Source organism: Dromiciops gliroides, chromosome 4, assembly GCF_019393635.1.
Source record: "Dromiciops gliroides isolate mDroGli1 chromosome 4, mDroGli1.pri, whole genome shotgun sequence".
Lineage (NCBI taxonomy): Eukaryota > Metazoa > Chordata > Mammalia > Microbiotheria > Microbiotheriidae > Dromiciops > Dromiciops gliroides.
This window is the reverse complement of record NC_057864.1, coordinates 235379799-235400269: the sequence shown is the minus strand read 5'-3', so window position 1 is coordinate 235400269 and position 20471 is coordinate 235379799. Positions and strand designations below refer to the sequence as shown.

General features: G+C 40.2%; 1 protein-coding gene across 8 annotated transcripts in view; it reads right to left on the bottom strand.

Annotated features, from left to right (window-relative positions):
* Positions 1-362: 362 nt before the first annotated feature.
* NDEL1 (nudE neurodevelopment protein 1 like 1) overlaps positions 363-20471 on the bottom strand; it is a 75215-nt gene continuing 55106 nt past the window's right edge. Inside the window, exons 8-12 of one of the 8 annotated variants that reach the window (XR_006356229.1) lie at positions 19380-19471; positions 17014-17165; positions 3160-3227; positions 2237-2312; positions 363-1520 (exon numbers count right to left, since the gene is read on the bottom strand). Coding sequence is in view for 6 of the 8 variants with exons in the window: in XM_044000013.1 (XP_043855948.1) it covers positions 6326-6470; positions 17014-17165; positions 19380-19471 (389 nt within the window). In the remaining 2 variants the exon portion in view is untranslated. Of the gene's footprint in view, positions 3228-5806; positions 6471-10283; positions 10319-17013; positions 17166-19379; positions 19472-20471 lie in introns of those variants that run through there. The other 7 variants (XR_006356228.1, XM_044000018.1, XM_044000016.1 and 4 more) reach the window with 7 other exon arrangements.

Here is a 20471-nt window from a genome sequence, read left to right as displayed (position 1 = left end):
GGCTGCCAAGGCAAAATGTGGTCAACTTAAACTCATTATTAAATAAGTAACTCCAGCTAAGACAGCATCTTTTAGTTTACCCCTTGCCAAGCAGGGTGTTCTTGGACCACAAATACCAGATTCACACAGCTTTAAAGCTATGTGAAACAAAGGGCCTTAAAAGTCATCTAGCCCACCCCCCTCATTATACAGATGAGGAAAATAGCCCAGGCGTTGTAAAGATAGTTAAGTACCTCTACCTTCCAATCCAGCGCTCATAACATCCGTTTGCTCTTGCATTACGTCAGTGAATAGAACTATGCCCAGATGAACAATACAGCTGATCAAACTGAATGCTGTATTTTTAAAAAGAGCCCACGCAGCCGGGAATGAACACATGTCTATGACAGTTAACCTGAGCAGAAGGGCAGAATCCAACCATATGGAGAGAAATAGCAGTATGAAGCAGGAGGGGAAGAAGAAATGACTATTAGAGGCAACAGGTCTTTGTCTATCATTTCTACTCTTGGAAAATAAAGAGGCCTTAGCTATATCATGAGCACAGGCAACACTATAAAAGGCTATTAGGAATCCCTGAATATCAAAGGTGGAAGTAACCTCAGAAATAATAAGTTTTAGACCAGGAAAGACCCTTAGAAATTATCTAGTCCAATCTTCTCAATTTTACAGATGAAGAACCTGAGGGTCCAGAGAAGTGGCTTGCCCAAAGTCACACAATTAATTTAGAACCCATGTCTTCTGATTTCAAATAGTTGTTTCCACTGTACTGTGATGACCAAGCCTAATAATAATTTACATGTATGTATGTTGATGTTTACAAAGTGCTTTCTTCACAACTACTCTGAGAAGTCATTTGTCCATGGTAGCACCTAGTAAATATCTAAAATAGGATTGAACCCATAAGTTGTTTTTTTTTTTTGCGGGGCAATGGGGGTTAAGTGACTTGCCCAGGGTCACACAGCTAGTAAGTGTTAAGTGTCTGAGGCCGGATTTGAACTCAGGTACTCCTGAATCCAGGGCCGGTGCTTTAACCACTGCACCATCTAGCTGCCCCTGAACCCATAAGATTTTAAGTTGGAAGACAATACCTCCACTAGCTAGGATGCAACTTTAAATGAATAGGATTCCATCCATGAAAATAGGTCGGCCTCATTTCTCATCAATGCCTTAATAGCGTGCCACCTTCCCTTGCTCCTACAGAGGAAGATACCTAATGCATATGATGCCAGGATTCTGGCTTGCGGAGAGCTTGTTTAAACCCAGACTCCAAAAGAATGCAGTATGTCTAAAAGCAGAGACTACTTGCATAATGTTTTATTATTTTTACAAATGTGAATTAGCACTTGATATTGCTTACTTATTTCGTATTTTAGTTTCTGCTTGCTCTTAATGCTGAGTTCATCTGTTGTAACAAAGGTAGTATTCGAAGCCTGCTGTGCGAGAGCTGTGAGCATCCAGTCTGCAGGTTTCTGACGCTGTTCTTGTCACTGCTATCAAATACCTGGTGTCACTCAGCAAGCCTGAGAGATGAGGTGAAAATTCTTGAGTTGGAATCTAAGAAGCCTAGTTTGAAATGACCTCAAATGACAGAATGACAAAAGTGGGTAACACCTCACTTGATGAAAAATTATGGTGGGATCCACCCTATTTACCCCATAAACCAACCCTAACAAGCAGATGGTAGGAATCTGCTCACAAGGTTTCGTGGTCACCCTCCACCTGCTTCTGATTGGCATAGGTGGGAAAAGGGCAACAAAGGATATGCCCCTGGAAGCAGAATCCAGGCCTCTTCCTTCTATACCTGCCCTAACACCCTTAGGGAAGCCCCCACGCAGAAACAGTAGCTTCTTTCTGATTTATTGGGTCAGGAATCTGGACTTCTTGAATCATTAGTATTCTCCCACTTTTGCTTTCTCTCATATAGGCAATAAATCAACTTCAATCTTCCTTTTCTGTAAAATTCACTGTTTCCACAAAAAAGATCTTTATTTTGATGAGAAGTGTTTTGTTGTTTTTTAAACCACATGATGATCTTATACAGCTGCCCTGTAGGACACCACCCTAAATCATTAAACATGCGAAATGGATTCTGAATAAATAAAGCTACAAAGCCCAAGTTATGCACAAATATCTCAGGCAAGTATGTTTACAAACCTATATACAAAAAAAAATGTAAACAGTAAATGCAGCATGTGAATAATCAAAGGATGCACAGGAAAAACATGTAAAGTCCTACCCTTCTGAGGGGCAGTCTTCTCTTTGCCCCCGGAGACGGGCCACTCAACTCCTCCCAATTCAACTGGTTAGGCCCACTGAGAATAAAACAAAAGTGCTCTGAAGATAGTGTTTTTAACTGAAGGATCTGGAAAGCTGGTGAGGGGGTGGTCAACCCCACCAAGTCTGAGGCACAGAAAGAAGGAGACACGCTCACAGCTGCAAAGTCCTCCAGAACACAGCCCCTAGGACATCCTGGGGACCCTGTCCATTGCTGTCCATGAGCCAAGACTAAATGCTGCTCTGGGTGATGGGAGCCTAGAGAAATGCTAACTGCTCAAAAGACTTCAGAAGGTACAGGAAACATGTGCCCTGTGTCCGTGACTATCATGAATACGGGACAGAATTGAGGCCCCAAATTACTAAAGTCTTTTGGTTATAAAAGACCCTTTTGGGGGGAGGGGAGCAGGAGGAGTGATGCTGCTGTGATGAAGGACACATGTCAATGTGGTCTTTTAGGGAACTCCAAGATTTGCACTGGTCCTACACTCAAATGACTCCTACTGAAACAGCAAAGAAGGGCTGCAGGGGCTGAGTGGGGTGAGGAAGAGCTTCTGTATCCAGAGAAACCAAGTAATATAGGTATCAGCTTGTGACCCACGAAAGTGCAACCATGTGAAACCAATGGGCACAATGGTGAGAAGAGAAAATAACCAGGGTTAACATCGAGCAGAGTCCTGCAGGGCAGTGGGCACGGTGTTTGCCATGGCATGCAGTTGGCATGCCATCTGCTGGCTATGGGAAGGCAGGTGGATATAAGGGCATGAGCTGGGCCTTGCAGGTGTGGGCACAGACAGGTGAGGCGTAGGTATATCCTTGTTCATCAGTGGAGGGCCGAGTCCTCCACCTGGACACTGGGTGCTCACACGCTCAAAGGCAGCATACCTGGAGCAGATGATGGTCTGGAGGAGCCCAGACCAGTTGGAGGAACCTGGTCAAGGCCATTTACCGTCCTGTAATGTGACAGAAGAGAAACAAAGACATAGCACCTTTTAAAAATCATGTAAACATCATGATATTCTCTTTCATCCCTAAACCTGCCTCTCCTCTCTAGCAGTGGTTCCCTAACTGTTTTGTTTAAGGATTAGTTCCCGTTCTAGCCACTGGAGACTAGAATAAACAAAGAGAACTCGGAGAACTTAGTTACTGGTCCCTGGAGCGCACACCCTCTGGGTTAATGATGCACAATAACTGCAGCAGGGCTACAGCAGCTCCTTCAGAGCCACATCTCCAATACAGAGATGGAGAAACAATTCCAGAACCTAGCAGAGTCAGGTCAGGGAACAAATGTTCCAGAAATGTTCCAGACCATGGGGACTGCTTCAATGTTTTAACACAATAAACAGCTCTATTATAGAAGGAACTTTTCCTCCTATCTAGGAAAAAACCCCAGATGCCACCTGGGAGTCTCAGTTCAAACTGCAAGGGGCTTTCTCTTTCCTTCCCTTCATTCCCTAGTGAACAAGGGGCCAAGGCACAAAAAGAAATAGCAGACTCCAGGGTTTGAGAAAGAGGAATTCCATACTCCTTTGCAGGCACAGATTGCACAAGTCCCAGAAATTTAACTAAAGTCAATGTGTAGTTTAAAAAGAAATCTATATAGAATGATCTATTCTGCTCAAAATGAAAATTTAACATTTTAGAGAGGTGGTAGTCTGAATTTGTTTTAAAACTGGTTGGAGGAAGGAAGATCAGTATGGCTCTTTTCTAGCATGGGGGAAGAACAAAAAAATTCTCCAAATTAATTTTTTTTCTAAATTTCCATCTCTTGCCCCAAGTCCACAAGAAGCCACAATTACTCCTTTTCTGCTATCTCCTTCCTAACCCCCAAAACAGTTAGGCCTGGAGCAGGTTTCAAACACTTCAAGGATCAAGGCAGGAGGAAGCTGGGTGAATGCAGGAAGGACTTTGATGCTCAGAAGGATTCGCTTTCCTACCCCCACAAGTCTAAGGGTCTCCCCTGAGAAGTAGAAAAATCTCTACATAAAGGTATTAGGAGTAAATAAGATCCCCAAAAGTTCAGAGAGCATTTCAATATCATATACTTATGTTTTTACTCTAAACACTCTAGGAAGCAAAATATACAGTTGAGAGCTACATTTAAGAAAAAAAGTATAACTTCAAAGGTGAATTAAGGGGTCAATGACTTCAGTGTGGAAACTGAGTGCGTCAAGACAATGAACATACAGTGGGAGTAATATCAGGATCTAATATTAAGATTTACTAGATTACAAAACTATATCCAGAGTGACTTTAGCAAAGAGAAATGCTTCATGCAGAGAAATGCAGACCGTGCAGCTTGGTATGAGAATAAGCATATAGGGCGATTAACCAAATGGACTACTATGAAGAGGCAGGGTCATGAATTGTTTTTATTACAAGAAAGGGTTCGATGAGTAGGAACAGGGGTGAAAGTACCTAGAATTAAAAACAAAACAAAAACATCAAAGTGCAAATTCAGCTTGAATATAAGTAACTCATTCACTGACTATAAGCAAAGCAAAAAAGGGGCATATTGCCAGTAGTATGAAATGAATGCCCAAATGCAGATGATGCTTCAAAGTGCTGAATACTCAACTAAGGAATGCCAAGTACCAGGTGCAGGGAGACCCACCCAAATAGGGGGCTTGCTTATTTTTATTCACCATACTTTGGCTTAAAAGACACAGACAATCTGGGAATGGCTATTTGAAATCCAATAAGCAGAAGATAGAAAGATTATAGAAGGGATGTGACCATCAGGCTGGAAAGTGAACTAAATGACCACGTCACCAAAAAAGCTACTGCAATCTTAGAGAGGCTTAGTATCAAAGACTTATCAAAGGTTATGGAGAAAAAGTGATCCAGGAAAGATCCCATTCTAGGCACTACAATTCAGAAAGATACTAATTCAGGAAGTAAGCAGGAGAGACCCAGAAAAGAGTGAACAAGCTGGAAAAGAGCCTCAAGATGAAGGGTTGAGCTAAAGATGTCTGACTTAGAGAAAAGACCTTGTCAGTCAGCAAGCAGTGAAGTGCTTTACTATGTGCCAGGTATCTTGCTAAGTGCTAAGAATACAAAGAAAAGGCTAAAAACAGCACTGGTCCTTAAGAGATTCACTTACTAAAAGGGGAGACAACATGCAAACAAATGGACACAGGTGAGATATACAGTGTAAATCTCAAAGGAAAAGGCATCCCGAGTGGGGAAGATAAGGAAAGGCCTCTGCCAGGAAACGGGATATAAGCTGAGGCTTGAAGGAAGCTTTAAGGGGAAGCCAGGAGGCAGGAAGGAGGAAGCAGCTTAAGCATGAGACCCAGCCAGTGCAAAGGGACACAGATGGAAGTTGGAACATTGTGCTCAAGAACAGCAAGAAGGGCAGTATTGCATGGATTGTAGAATATGTGATAAGTAGACTGGGAAAGCAGGAAGGAGCCAAGTTGTGTATTTGGGCGGGGGGGCAATGAAGGTTAAGTGACTTGCCCAGGGTCACACAGCTAGTAAGTGTCAAGTGTCTGAGGCCAGATTTGAACTCAGGTCCTCCTGAATCCAGGGCCAGTGCTTTATCCATTGTGCCACCTAGCTGCCCCAGGTTGTATATTTTATATTTGCTCCTTGAGGTAAGAGGGAGCTACTGGAATTTACTGAGTACATGGGGGGGTAGAGGGAGAGGGAATGGAGGGGAGAAGACATGGTCAGGCTTGCACTTTAGCAGGTTCTACTCTCTGTGGCTGCTGAGTAGATGATGTACTGGATTTGAGAGAGAGAAGGCAAGGAGAGCAAAGAGAAGCCTCTTGCGAGCATACTTCATGGTTCACTTCAAGTCCCAGCTGTTCTATGAAGCATTCACTGACTGCCAGAGTGACTACTACTACTAATGCTCACTGTAGGCTGCCATGTGCCTCACCTGTGCCCTTTGGCAGATCCAGTGTCCCTTAAAGGAGTCTCCATGAACAGCTGCTTTGAAACTCAACAGATTTTTGCTGCTGCAGATAATTTCAGAGAAGGAGACAAATGATGTGTAATACTGAACCCCCTTTCTTTCACCCCTGTGATACCAAGTACCTTAAAGTCACCTCAATTCCTTTTCTACACAGTGTAGGAAGTGAATGGAAAGAGCACTTAACTTGGAATAAAAAAGACCAGGCATTGACAGGGTCTCAGCTCTACCATCTACTAGTCGTGTCAATTCATCTCTGAGTCTGAGGCTTTCAAATCTGGAAAATGGAGATAAATACTTGTAACTCTTTACCTCGGAAATTATTTTGAGGATCAGATGACAAATAACACAGACTCTATTTCTCTATCTGAATGCCAATTGAAAAGACAGGTATTGAAGGTGAGGGGCGGGGGAAAAAGAACTGGAGGGAAGTAGATGAAAGCAGACACATGGACATACTTTGCCCCTGGGGAGACTACTACCTGGGACTTTAAGTTTCCAGTAAGAGGAGAGGAGTTAAATCCAGGACTTATAAAAGTCTAGTTCCCAAGATACTAAAAAATAAATGCCCATTCTGAGTAACAAGGGCAGAGATTTAAAAAACTGTTTGCTGATTTCTGGCAAAAGGGGATCCTTTCTCTAGAGGACTACTGTGCCGAATCTAGGATGTATAGCAAGTACTACTAAGGTCGTCATAGAAGCATCAGAGCTAGACTATCTAGCTCAGATTCATTTTACAGGGAAAAAAACAAAAACCTGAGGCACTAAGAGAAGTGACTAACCCAAGGTCAAACAGGGCTACAACCCAGGCCTCCTGCACTTTCCCCAAACTGAAAAATACTTCCGTCACAGGATTATTCAACAACCACAGTGGCAATCCTGGCAGGGATCAAAGATTCAAATAAGAGATCACTGAAATCTAGACTGTGCTGGGGGATGGACATGGGTAAGGAGAAATCAAATGATAAAAGGAAAGAAAGTTGGGCATAAGTACAGCCTCAGAGGGGTCACCAACTGAAAAATAGCTGACACTTGTATAAGGCTTTAAGACCGGAAAAACACTTTACCATGTGTGTTATTTGAGCCTCACAACGAGCCAGTGAGGTAGGTACTCCAGTTAGTATTGCCATTTGACAAGAAACTGAGGGTCAGAGAAGTGGGTCCCCATTGTTCCAGAGCTGGTAATGGTCAGAGGCTGGCCTGGCTTGATTCCCTAGTTACTCTTTTTTTTTGGTGGCGCAATGGGGGTTAAGTGACTTGCCCAGGGTCACACAACTAGTAAGTGTCAAGTGTCTGAGGCCGGATTTGAACTCAGGTACTCCTGAATCCAGGGCTGGTGCTTTATCCACTGCCCCACCTAGCTGCCCCACCCTAGTTACTCTTAAGTCCAGCAGACTTTCCACTAGACAGAGGTTCTTATATTTTTTGGTCTCAGGACCCTTAACACTTAATAATTATTGAGCTCTGTTTATGCAGGTTTTATCTATGGGAAACTAAATCTGATAAATGTTTAAAATATTTATTAATTCATTAAAATAACAATATACCCATTTCATGTTAACATAAATAACTTTTATGAAAAATAAGTATTTTCCAAAAACAAATCTGGTTTCACACACAGGGGAGGAGAGGGAAACCTGAGAATTAGCTATTGTTATCCCCATTTTAAGGTTGAGGAAACTAAGGCTTATGGGTTGAGTACATTATGGGTACAATGAGTATACGTCTGAGGCCAGTTTGGGATTCAGGTCTTCCCGATTCCACCTAGCAGCCTCTAAAAAGCAATGAGTATTTTAATAGGCAAATAAAGTCTTGGTATTATTACAAAATCTGTTCTGACCTCAGGGACTTTTGAAATGGTATTGAGGATCCCCAGGGCTCTTGGACTACTCTTTAAGAACCTATAAAACTCTATAAGAGTTGTGTTTCTATACTTTTTTAACCAAAATCCTGCAGTATCAGAGACTGGAGTAGGACCTAGGTCTCTCAGCATTCTTTCCACAGTACAATGTTGCATGAATCGAATAGAGTAAAAGAAAGCAGAAAAGCAGAAGAGAACTTTAGGTCTGTAACCACAAAAAAAGCTGCTTCAGGTCTCAGCCAGAACAGTTTCAACTGGGAAAAGACAATGGAAACTGGAATGGATGTGGTCCAGACATAATCAAAGTACTGTCTGGCTAGGACTCCCAGCTACATTTCCGGAGTACTTCACTCTTTACAAGATGCTTCCTCCTGACTCTAAGAGGTCGAGAGTACATTGAAGCTGAGCACCACTGCTCTGAGTGGAGTTTAATGGGGGAAGAGAAGCTGCTGCTCAGGAACAGCCATGGTTTCCATCTTGTCAACATCCCTGCTGTTCTGAAACTGGGAAATCACTAGAGAAGACATATCTGTTTCCCTATGTGTCACTCTCACTCACTCTGAGGTCCCCTCTGAGGCCTCCTAAAGTAAGCATGGAGAATAAGAGAACAGATACAAATCATGATTTGGGAATACAAAAAATACCAGGTAACAATTTGAAATCCACAAAATCGCATTAGATTATGATGAAGTGATTCCTGGCTCCACATTACCTAGAGCCCTGACCAGTCACTAGTGCCAAAACTTGTCACTACCTAACTCACGGGGTTTTGTGAGAATCTAGAGAAATAATGTATGCTCTGTCTAAAGGACAAATGGAAAAGCAGCTAGGCGAAGGGGAAAGGAGATTTGAAAATAGAACCATGGACTTTACTCCTAGGGCAAGGTTTCCATTGGAGGAATGAGTTAAATCTAGGTCTAAATTGCCAAACCACTAAAAAACAAAACCCCATTCACCTATGGTAAAACATAGGCAGAAAATTTTTAAATGGTTGCTGATTCCTGAAAAGAAAGAAAAAACTCCTAATCAGTCACCCAGTCCACCAACAAGCATTCATTACGAACTTAAATATGAGCCATGTGCTGCACTAAGCACTAGAGATGCAAAAAAACCCCAAAAAGTACAATCCCTGATCTCAAAAATTTTGTATTCTAATGGGGAAGACAACATATGTAACTAGCTACATACATACATACATAGTAGATGATAGTAATCTGAAAGGAGAAGGCAGTAGCAGTTGGCAGCATTGGGAAAGCTGAGTTTAGAAATAAGGGAAACAAAGAGGGGGGTGAGGAGGTCAGAGCATTCCAGGCATGGGGGAACATCAAAGGAAGGGAGATGGGATACGGGGTACTCTGTTAAGGATTTCCAAGTAGGCCAGTGTTGCTCAATTGTACAGTGTGTGAAGGGGACTAAAGTATAAGAAGACTGGAAAGAGTGAAGGGGGTTATTCAGGTAATGAAGAGTTTTAGATGTCAAAGAGAGGACCTCATATTTGATCATGGCAGTGTTAGGGAGTGACTGATCAGACTGACACTTTAGAAATATGACTTTGGCAATTAAGTGGAAGAGTGACTGGTTATAGGGACAGACTGGAGGCCCAGTGACCAGTTAGAAAGGTTTTTTTGCACTAGTCTAGGTATAAGGTAATAAGGGCCTTCACTGGGGTGGTAGCCATGTGAGTAGAAAAAAAGGGGACATATAAGAGATGCTTGTGGAGGCAGCCAGGTGGCGCAGTGGATAAAGCACCAGCCCTGGATTCAGGAGGACCTGAGTTCAAACCCAGCCTCAAACACTTGGCACTTACTAGCTGGGTGACCCTGGGCAAGTCACTTAACCCTCACTGCCCCGCTGCCCCCCCCCAAAAAAAAAGATGCTTGCAGAAATGACAAGATTTAGCAACAGAGTGGATTTATGGGGTGAGTAAGAGGAAACAAGAGCCATTCAGTGGCATGAGAACCAGAACTGCAGCTCCTTCAGGTCTTTTTAAAAGTAGAATGTACCCAGCAGCATGTAACCAGCTGGTTAAAACTGAGAAAAGAAGAGGAGTCCCTTAAGGGCAGTTTTTGTCTTTGTATCCCCAGAATGGTACTGGCCCAGAGCAAGTCTTATCTGTTGAATTGAGCTGAGTCAGGCCCATGCAGTTAGTATGCTGAATTTTGGTTAATTTCTCTATCAGGCACCAGGATTCAAACAATGCACCCAACCACAGCAAAATAATTCAATTACCCATGAACAAGGTGGGGAATATGACTTTTTCTTGCCTAAGAAAAGAAAAAAGGAAACAATTTATGTAAGTAGCAACACATAGACTATTTTCACACTATTCATGAAAAATTAACATATGCAAATGGGCACAAGGCCCACAAGAAATTAGATTGTTTAAAGACTGTTGTCCTTCCTTTCTAGCATCACACTTTAACAGGTATCAAATGGTCATCTGATTTTGTTTTATTTTTATTTTAATTAAATTGTCTTTTGTGTTATTATCAACTTGACAAACAATCATTTTCAGAGTCAAAGAAAACAGAAAATGATTCTAAGTGAAACCACAAATCTCTATTATGTATAGCTTGAGTTTTCAAAGAATATAATCAACACAGCATATGAAAGCATATCATAATACAGTAGTTCCAAAACTGCTCTGCTAACGTATCTCTTTCTGAACTTCCTTCAGCTCCTTTGTGTGTCTTTTTAAAATGTTTCACACTTTCCTTTTGGTGGGGGGGCACCACTATAACCATCCTCTCCCAAGTCCCAACAACTCCCTCCCTCCCCCCAAAATGCTCTCCCTTGTAACAAATACAGTTAAGCCAAACACATTTATACAATGGATATGGCCATTTATTTGTGTGTGTGTCATAGGCAACTGTTTTAATTGTGTAGATCATTGAGCAGTTGTATCATCCAAGCCAAGGGCAGAGCAAAGCTCCAGGGATGTTTTAAGGCTAGTGTCACTATGGAAGTGAAAGCCTGGAACACCTGGCAATTTGTTTTTGAAGGAGAACACAGTGGCAGAGCATGTGCGCTTTTAGTTAAGTGATACAACGGGGAAAAACTAAGAGCTATTGGCAGGAAGGGGCCACTGAGGGAACATTTTGTAGGGGTCAAATTTTAATTGGGGAATGTTAGTTAGGTGGCTTGCTGCAATATTGGGGCAAGGAAGGAGATGAACAGCTTCTTTCAAAACAGAACAGGATATATTAACAAGAATGAACTTGAAAACACAAGTAAGATTAGTAGAATTAAGGACAAGGAAAAAAAGGGAATGGGGGAAAGAAAAATTATATGACCTATGATCACACCACCACCCAGGGCTCAGCAGAGCACACAGCTGCATCCCATCTCTCTCCAGCTCAAATGCCAGAATGACCAATCTCCTCCCTTCTCCTTACCAGCAACCCCCTCTCTCCCAGGAAACAGGGCAGACAAACACACAGCTGGAAGCTAATTGGCTGGCAGCCCTGATTGACAGAATTAACAGACAGTTGTAGAACCGTCAGCCTCCCAGCTTCTGCCTGCCAAAGGTCACCTGACTGCCCTCTCCGGGCTTCCCATCTTCCCATCATTATAATTTGGCCAGGCCCACCATAGGCGTGGGTGCAAGGTGGGTGGAGTACTGTGCCAGTGAGAAGGCGCTGGGGCTTCTAAATCATGATTAATTCTTTACAATTTATTAATGTGAATGTGGCAATACACATTCTGTGGATTTCCGAATTAATAATAGTGAAGCCTTCATTAGCCAGAACCTTCAAATAACTAGAATTTTTCGACTCTATAAGCTAATGGAGACGTTTAAGTTTATTTCCAGGATGTATTCCGGGGCAACTAGGTGGCGCAGTGGATAGAGCACTGGCCCTGGATTCAGGAGGATCTGAGTTCAAATCTGACCTCAGACACTTAACACTTAACTAGCTGTGTGACCCTGGGCAAGTCACTTAACCCCAACTGCCTCACCAAAAAAAAAAAAAAAAAAAGTCAACAGGATGTATTCTAGGACCAGCATAAACACAGCCTACTATCCTAAACCTCCTGTATTTAACCATATTGCAAAATGACAAGCTTCATGAAGAAGTCCCTGAAGCACTCATATAGTACTGAGTCATCAAATAAAAAGTTCCATTTTCATCCACATACCATCCTGTGGCAGAAAAGTACATTAAGTTGTTTTTACAAATGTTTAATAGCACAGGCTGAAATTAAAAGGGCTTCCTGGTTATGCCTTAATTAACCAGAACATTCAATTAGCCAAATGCCCTACTTATCAGGGTGTAACTATTATATCCTACTTCTAGATCATTTAGACCAGACAACTTAGACTTCACACATGCTTTTTTTGTGAAACGAGTAAGTAATGTATCTGAAAACCAGTTTTTAAAAAAAATTTCCCATTGATACATAATTTCAGAAATGCAATCTGAAATACTTTCAGAAAAACTCTAGCACTCAGATGTCACAAAAATCATTTGAGAATCAAGAAAAATGTTTTTAAATTGTATATTTAACAATAAGAATACATTTTTTTTTCTTTGCGGGGCAATCAGGGTTAAGTGACTTGCCTAGAATCACATAACTAGTAAGTGTCAAGTGTCTGAGGCTGGATTTGAACTCAGGTCCTCTTGACTCCAGGGCCAGCGCTCTATCCACTGTGCCACCTAGCTGCCCCAAAGATACATATTTTCAAAAAAAAAATTCTAATTTTAAAAAAATATTCCTTAAATCAAATACTTAATAGAAAATGCTGTACCAGAATGCTGTTGACTGCCAGTGGGAAATAGAAGGTGTCTCAGCATACTGGAAATGCTTTTAAGACTTTTGGGTCTCCTAGAATTAGGGATAGGGAGGGATGTGGGGGACAGCTAGGTGGTATGCTGAATGTGGGACTGGAGGCTCTCATCTTCCCAAGATCAAATCTAGCCTCAGACACTTACTAGCTGTGTGATCCTGGACAAGTCACAACCCTATTTGCCTCAGTTTTCTCATCTGTAAAATGAGCTAGGGAAGGAAATCACAAACCACTCCAGTATCTTTGCGAAGATATGTGGACAATGCTTTAAAACAAACACACACACACACACACACACACACACGTTATAGAATTGCTGAATGTCAAAGATGGAAGAGATCCTAGGGCTCATCAAGTTTAAGGAAGCAGAAGGTAAGAAAGTGACTTGCCTTCCCTCTGGAATTATCTTCAATTTAATATTTCTTCTTTATGGACATTTTTGAGTTTACACTAAAACTTTCTTTAAATGGTTGTGCTTAATTCAACTCCTTTACCAAACTTCTCTTAATTTGCAGAAGCATTGTAATCTTTTGACTATGGGCCAGTGTTGTGAATGTTAAATAAGGTATCCTTAAGCAAGAGGTTGTTAACAACCAACACAATTTTCCCCATCAAAATAATTCACTCCTTGTTTTCTTTTTGAATCCCTCTCCTTCCCTACTTCTACCCGCTTTTGGAGAACAAAGCCTGAGCTAGAGTCACACACTATAGAGATCATTCAGTTTGCTAGATGAGTAATGTGACTCCCAGAAAGATAAAGTGATTTGAATACACAGCAAAGCAATGGCAGAAGTAGAGACTTGAGACCATATCTTTGGATATGGCAAATGACAAGATGAATTCCTGTTCAATAGTTCCTTCATCCAAACAAGAACAGAAGAGTAGACTGGACAGAAGAGTATACATCACTAGCTGATCCATTTAAAGAGTTGTCACAGAGAAAAGAAAAAATGACAATAAAATTCTAATCAACTAATGCTACAATTTAATATAGTTTAAAAAATTCACCAAGTAACAATAATAATAAGGCCTGACAGTGTTACATATTTGTCTCATGTTGACTGAGACAAGTAAGAATCTAATTTCCAGAGATCAACCCAATCTACTTATAAGCTTTTTTCTCTAAAGACTGCCCCTCGAGATATCAGTCAAAAAGCATTTATCAAATAACATGTCAGACATTGCGCTAGGTTTGAAGAGCTTCTGTATGTCCACAGTTCCAGCTCACAACACATGAGAATAGGTCAAAGAAGCAAGTTGTTAAAAAGGTACCTGACTCATGAACAAGAATAAAGAAAGGAATCTGAACAGCTGCCAGAGAATTACTTTGGAGCTACCTTGTGGGGAGAGGGTAAAGAGAGAGAAGGCCTGGACAACAGAGCATGGAAGCTAGCGTGTTAGAAATGTTGCAGAAGGGGCAGCTAGATGGCGCAGTGGTTAAAGCACGGGCCCTGGATTCAGGAGGACCTGAGTTCAAATCCGGCCTCAGACACTTGACACTTACTAGCTGTGTGACCCTGGGCAAGTCACTTAACCCCCTATTGCCTGCAAAAAAAAAAGAGAGACAGAGAAATGTTGCAGAATGGCAGGCCTTAGAGATCATTCAGTCTCATCAGAGTACCACCTACAGAAAGAGGCATCAAGGGTCATCTCTGGATAAGATGATAAAGATTATTTTGATAATTCAATACTTTCTTGCACTAGGATTTGAACACAATAAGATCTCTTGGTGTTTTTTTTTTTAAACACAAGCAATTCAAATAAAAAAGTTTAAAAAAAAATACTGTTCCCAAGCTGGCATATGCTGACATATATTAAATGGCAATAAATGAACCTCAGGTTAACTGAAGCCAGAGAGAGGGTGTCCCTTGGGATCAAAAGAAGTATCAGACCACCATCTGGCCTCCACATGATGCCTCCTGGCCCACCAGGAAACATGATGACCATCTGACTAACAAAAATTTCTCTTCCTTCATGTTTCTAACTAGTCTTATTTTCTTAGCCATAATTCAGTGACCTGAAACAGGAACAGGGCATCATAAGCAAATAATGTTCCCAACCTACAGAAGGGTTAGAGCTCCAAAAATGTATCTATAGATCAGATGTTTAAAGACAAGAATACATTTTCCCACAGTAAGTAAGTTGTTGGGTTTGTTTTTTTTTTTGGTGAGGCAATTGGGGTTAAGTGACTTGCCTAGGGTCACACAGCTAGTAAGTGTTAAGTGTCTGAGGCCGGATTTGAACTCATGTCCTCCTGACTCCAGGGCCAGTGCTCTATCCACTGTGCTACCTAGCTGCCCCCACAGTAAGTATTTTAACTAGTGGCTAAATTCCTAGGTCAATCCACAAAAATATCTTTAGTCCATAACACAATTACAGTAGTATCATAATATACTATGCTAGTACATGCAATTAGTATCGTACTGATCACCCTAAACCAACACTTCATACATTGTTTCTATGTGAAAATATACTGAGTTCCAGTTCAAGATCTTCCTTTATCCTTCCATCATCTACCCACTTCTCCCCCTATCCCCATCATCAAGTTGTTAATAGGCTTTCTACAACTAGGAAAAACTTCAGATATTCTGAACTACAAATGAAACTGGAACAAAAGAGGATTCTGGATTGCATCTAATTTAACTCCATCTTTATGGGAATACATATTAGCTTGTCTCTGAGATTACACTGCATTTTATCAGTGAAATTGTGGTTTATCTCAGTTCCCCTGGAATGGTATTAACAGGTTTGATGTATTTCCTAGAAAACACAACTCAAAACAGAGAGAAAATAACTAATTTATTAGAGACAATCTGAAGTTACTAGATAAAAATCTAATTTATCTTCTAGATATTGTTTCCAACATGCAAATACTATATAAAGGATTCCCTTTATTTTCTGTATAGCACTTTTGAGGTAAACAGGCGCCTTCACACAAAATTTTATTTTATCTGTTTCCTTGAAATCAGAATAAAATACGGCCACTCTTCAAGTCCGTCTAAAAAATTACCCACATCTTATCAGGGAGAGTGTAAACACCAAGAAACTCCAGGAGCTGGAGAAAAAATTACTTAAGATTTAAGCAATATCCAACACATGGTTAGGGTTTTTAGATCTAATGATGCATGCTTTTAATTTGTAGTAATACATGCCTGGATCCAGAGTCAAATTTTTTAAGGCAAAGATAATGAAGATACTCAATTATATATGTTTATAAAGTAGAATAAAAGCTACTTTTACAGTGGTCTTAAATAATCTGGGATTAACACCTTTCATATATTTGTCATAGCTAATTAGGGAAACAAAAAGTCTAGGCTCCCTTAAAAGTCTATGAAATCTAGTAACTAAATGCTTTGCTTTCACAGGGAAAATGGGATAAAAGAACTCCCTATGTTACTGTGAGATTTAAAATTGGATATAAGAGCATACAACTCCCCTTTAACCTTTCCCTTATATATCTCCCAGACCAGGCCGATCACCAAGGACCACGCGTCAAAGCTGAGTCAGCCTGTGTGTGTGCAGGGTGAGAGAGTGAGCGAGGAGAGAAAAAGGAACCACTTCCGTTCTCTCCTTGCCTTTAAGCTCACACCCGGGAAGTAGAGCGCTTAGCAGACGCACGGCTGTCGGTCATGGTCTCCTCCCCGAAAGGGTGGTCCTTCAAAAACTGGCGTCTTTCAGTTATCGCTAACCAACTCTAAAAGTTTTCACTTTTTACCACGTTACTTATATTAGTGATAGAGAGGAAATGGCTCAAAAGCTACTGAATCAGAGGTGCCTTTAGAAGTATTTACTTCTTTCAGTTAGCCCAAAGATTTTTCCTTTCTGGGTCAACAAAAGGAGAGTGATCCCTATTGCCAAGTAAGGCAAATGGAACATTTCATTGCTTAAAGGAGTCTGTTACCTTGCACATGGTTTCCAAGGTTTGGGCAGAGACCCTAAAGGGAATAAGAATTCTATTCTAACCTGGTTGATGTCACATAATGCAAATCTCAGGGGACTGGGATTAAATTTAACAAGTTTCCATTGGTTTATGCTTTCTGGACTTATGTAACTAAGTAAGTGTATTTATATATGTTCAAGTGCATCAAATTTCATTAAACATACTTAATCATTTAGCAACTTTTCCTGATGTCTTACCCCAAAAAATTAATTCCCATGTTCCTTAGAACTTACCCTTTATCAAAGAAAGATGTATGCCCTGAACGAGAGAACTTTGTGCTGTTGCTATTCACCAGGCCACAATTAACATTCCCTGAAATATATGATTTCCGTGATGCTTGATCCTTTGCAAAATTCCTGCAAGCAGCTAACTTGGATTCTAAGGCCTAAATAAAGAACAAAGAATAATTTGTTTGTCAAAACAATATCTGCATATAAGACTCTGTATTTCAAACCATTTCTGTATCCTCATACATAATTGACCCCACTCCCTCATTTTAAAATAAAGGTTACAGGCTATCTAAATTACTTAGAAAACTAGAGCTATAATCAAACAATAGTCAGCTAACAAAATAAGTTTCTTTGTAAGGAGGTCAAAACACTTTATAAGCTCAGTGAATTATTACTTAAGAATTCTCTGAAGAAGGACAATATTACCTTACCCTAAGAGTTAATAAAAATTCTAACACAAAAGTAGTAAAGCCAGGGATGGATTTCAGGTTTCCTACTTCTCTCTCTAGTTTTCAACTCAACCAAATACCTACTTCTTACATGGGAATGATAACACAAATTTTAACAATATCCAAATATCTCCTTTGAGATCTTCTAAATTTAGTTAGCTCTTTAGATTATACAGAGAGCTGGAATTTAAACCTAAGTCTGCTGCCTCCAAATCTGGTGCTCTTTAAAGTACTTCTGAAATAAAAAGTATCTATTTTGCACAAAACTAACAAAGTTTTGCTATTATTGTTAGGCTTTATTGCATAATCTCTATCTTACACTTCTTGTCTATAAATAAAATGTTCACAAAAAGGTAAATACTGGTGAGTGTTTATATAGCCTCCTAAAAGCCCCACAGGACTTTCTATCAAACTGAAGAGGCTAAAGGTTAAATTAGCATGTTAACTACATGATCCATCGCATTACTCCCATTTAGTAGGTGGGCAAATAAGGTGCAGGGGGAAGAAAAGAAAGAATAATTCTGGTAATAAACAATATGACTATAAGGGACTAGGGACACATGCATAGTGTAATAGTTGACAATCATATAAACACAAAGTACTCGCAACTATTTGTGAGAAATGTATCTTATTCATAAAAATAATTAAACAATTGGATTGAGAAATTAATTTGAACTTCCACACCATATTTAATAATATTTTACTTTTCCCCCAATTACATGTAAAAGACAATTTTTAACACTGATTTTTAAAAAAATTTGAGTTCCAAATTTTCTCCTTTCCTCCCTCACCTTTCCCCTCCCTGAGACAGTAAGCATTATAAGGTTATACATATGGAATCATGCAAAACCTATTTCCATATTAGTCATGCTATTTTAGAAGATAAAGAAAAAAAATTTACTTTCAAAGTAAAAAATAGTATGCCCCCATCTGCATTCAGACCACAGTTCTTTCTCTGGATGTGGAGAGTATTTTTCATCCTGAGTCTTTTGAAATTCTCTTGGATCATTGTTTTGCTGAGAATAGCTACGTCATTTAGTTTCCACTCCATATATTTTTTTTTTAAAGTGAGGCAATTGGGGTTAAGTGACTTGCCCAGGGTCACACAGCTAGTAAGTGTTAAGTGTCTGAGGCTGGATTTGAACCCAGGTATTCCTGACTTCAGGGCCGGTGCTCTATCCATTGTGCTACCTAGCTGCCCCACCACTCCATATTTTTAAGGGAACTTTCCAGTAGATAGAGCACTGGCTCAGGTCAGGAGGACCTGGGTTCAAATCTGACCTCAGACACTTAACACTTACTAGCTGTGTGACCCTAGGCAAGTCACTTAACCCCAATTGCATCACCAAAAAAAAAAGAGAGAGAGAGAGAGAGAGAGAGAGAGAGAGAGAGAGAGAGAGAGAGAAAGAACTTTCAACAAGTAATGAGGTTGAGACTAGAATCTGAACTCCTTCCCCTTTTCCATTTACCCTTAGAGGTTTATTGTGAACCAGCATCAAGGGAGATGGGGAGGCAAGGTAAGATAGATTGATCATGCCTTGCTTAAAAAAAAAAAAAAAACAGAAATGTGGAGTTGGTTTTCTATTAAAAAGTCCAGATATTCTAAATATCCTATGGTTTCTCAGTTTAGACATTTTCTTTTTCTTTTTTCTTTTCTTTTTTTCTTTTTCTTTTTTTTGCGGGGCAATGAGGGTTATGTAATTTGCTCAGGGTCACACAGCTAGTAAGTGTCAAGTGTCTGAGGCTGGATTAGAACTCAGGCCCTCCTGAATCCAAGGCCAGTGTTTTATCCACTGCGCCACCTAGCTGCCCCCTAGACATTTTCTTAATAGTAAGAAGGATTCATTTCTATTATTTGCTTCCAACATAATACAGAGTAACCAGATAGTAACAAACTTAAAGGGATAAATGAGTACTCACCCCTACTTTCCTCAAGAGATCCCCCACAATGTTTAATGCCGATATCCTTGCAGAAGGAGTTAGTGGGCTGGTACCAAAACCATTTGGTATACCTTGAGGAAATAAAAATAAGTTTTGCATATTACATTGACTCATCATAAGCATAACTTGTTTCATAACTTCTACCCCTACTTTTTTATGATTAAGTTAGTCTTAGATGTACACATATCCCTGCTCTCCCTCATGTCTTCTCCTTCAGAGGCAATAGAGCAAAATGGATTTAGCACTGGCAAGAAGCCATAACCAATTCCACATTTACCACAAACTCTGCTCTCCACTGAAAGTAAAAATTAATATCAAGATACAGAGAATAGATTCTGTAGCTGTGGAAACTATTTATAAATATATATTTAGCCTGTGCTCTTATCTATGGTAATAACCATAATATACAAGTACTAATTGCAAAAATGAATTTTGCTCATGAAATATAATAACTGAAGCGTTTTCTGCTCCCCATAAACAGACTTTCAAAAAGCTACAGGCTCATTTCTGGTGAGTCTTTGGGAGTGAGAAGGAAATCAGTGGTGAGACAAGTCAGAACAAAAGCCTTTGGCAGGGTGAAATACAGGATATGGGCAAGGTGAGATATCTGCTCCTCTCTCTTTTCTTTCTTAATTCTTCTACTTCACTTTTTTTTTTTTTTTGGTGGGGTAATGAGGGTTAAGTGACTTGCTCAGGGTCATACAGCTAATAAGTGTCAAGTGTCTGAGGCTGGAATTGAACTCAGGTCCTCCTGAATCCAGGGCCAGTGCTTTATCCACTACACCACCTAGCTGCCCCTTCTACTTCACTCTTAATACCTTTCCCATTCTACTTCTCCCCTATCCTAAAAGTCTCTCTCTGCTTTTCTTTGCTTAGATGTCTTTTCCCCATTCAGTCACTCTTTTTGGTTTGAATATATCCCTCTCTTTTCCCTGGATGTTTCTCTACCTGCAACTAAATTATGTTTTTATTATTTAATTTGGCTTTTAATAAAATTTTATGTACTCTATGCTTAATTAAAAAACAAGTTAGTTAAATGTCATATATTTTTCTCTCAAAATATTTAATTTG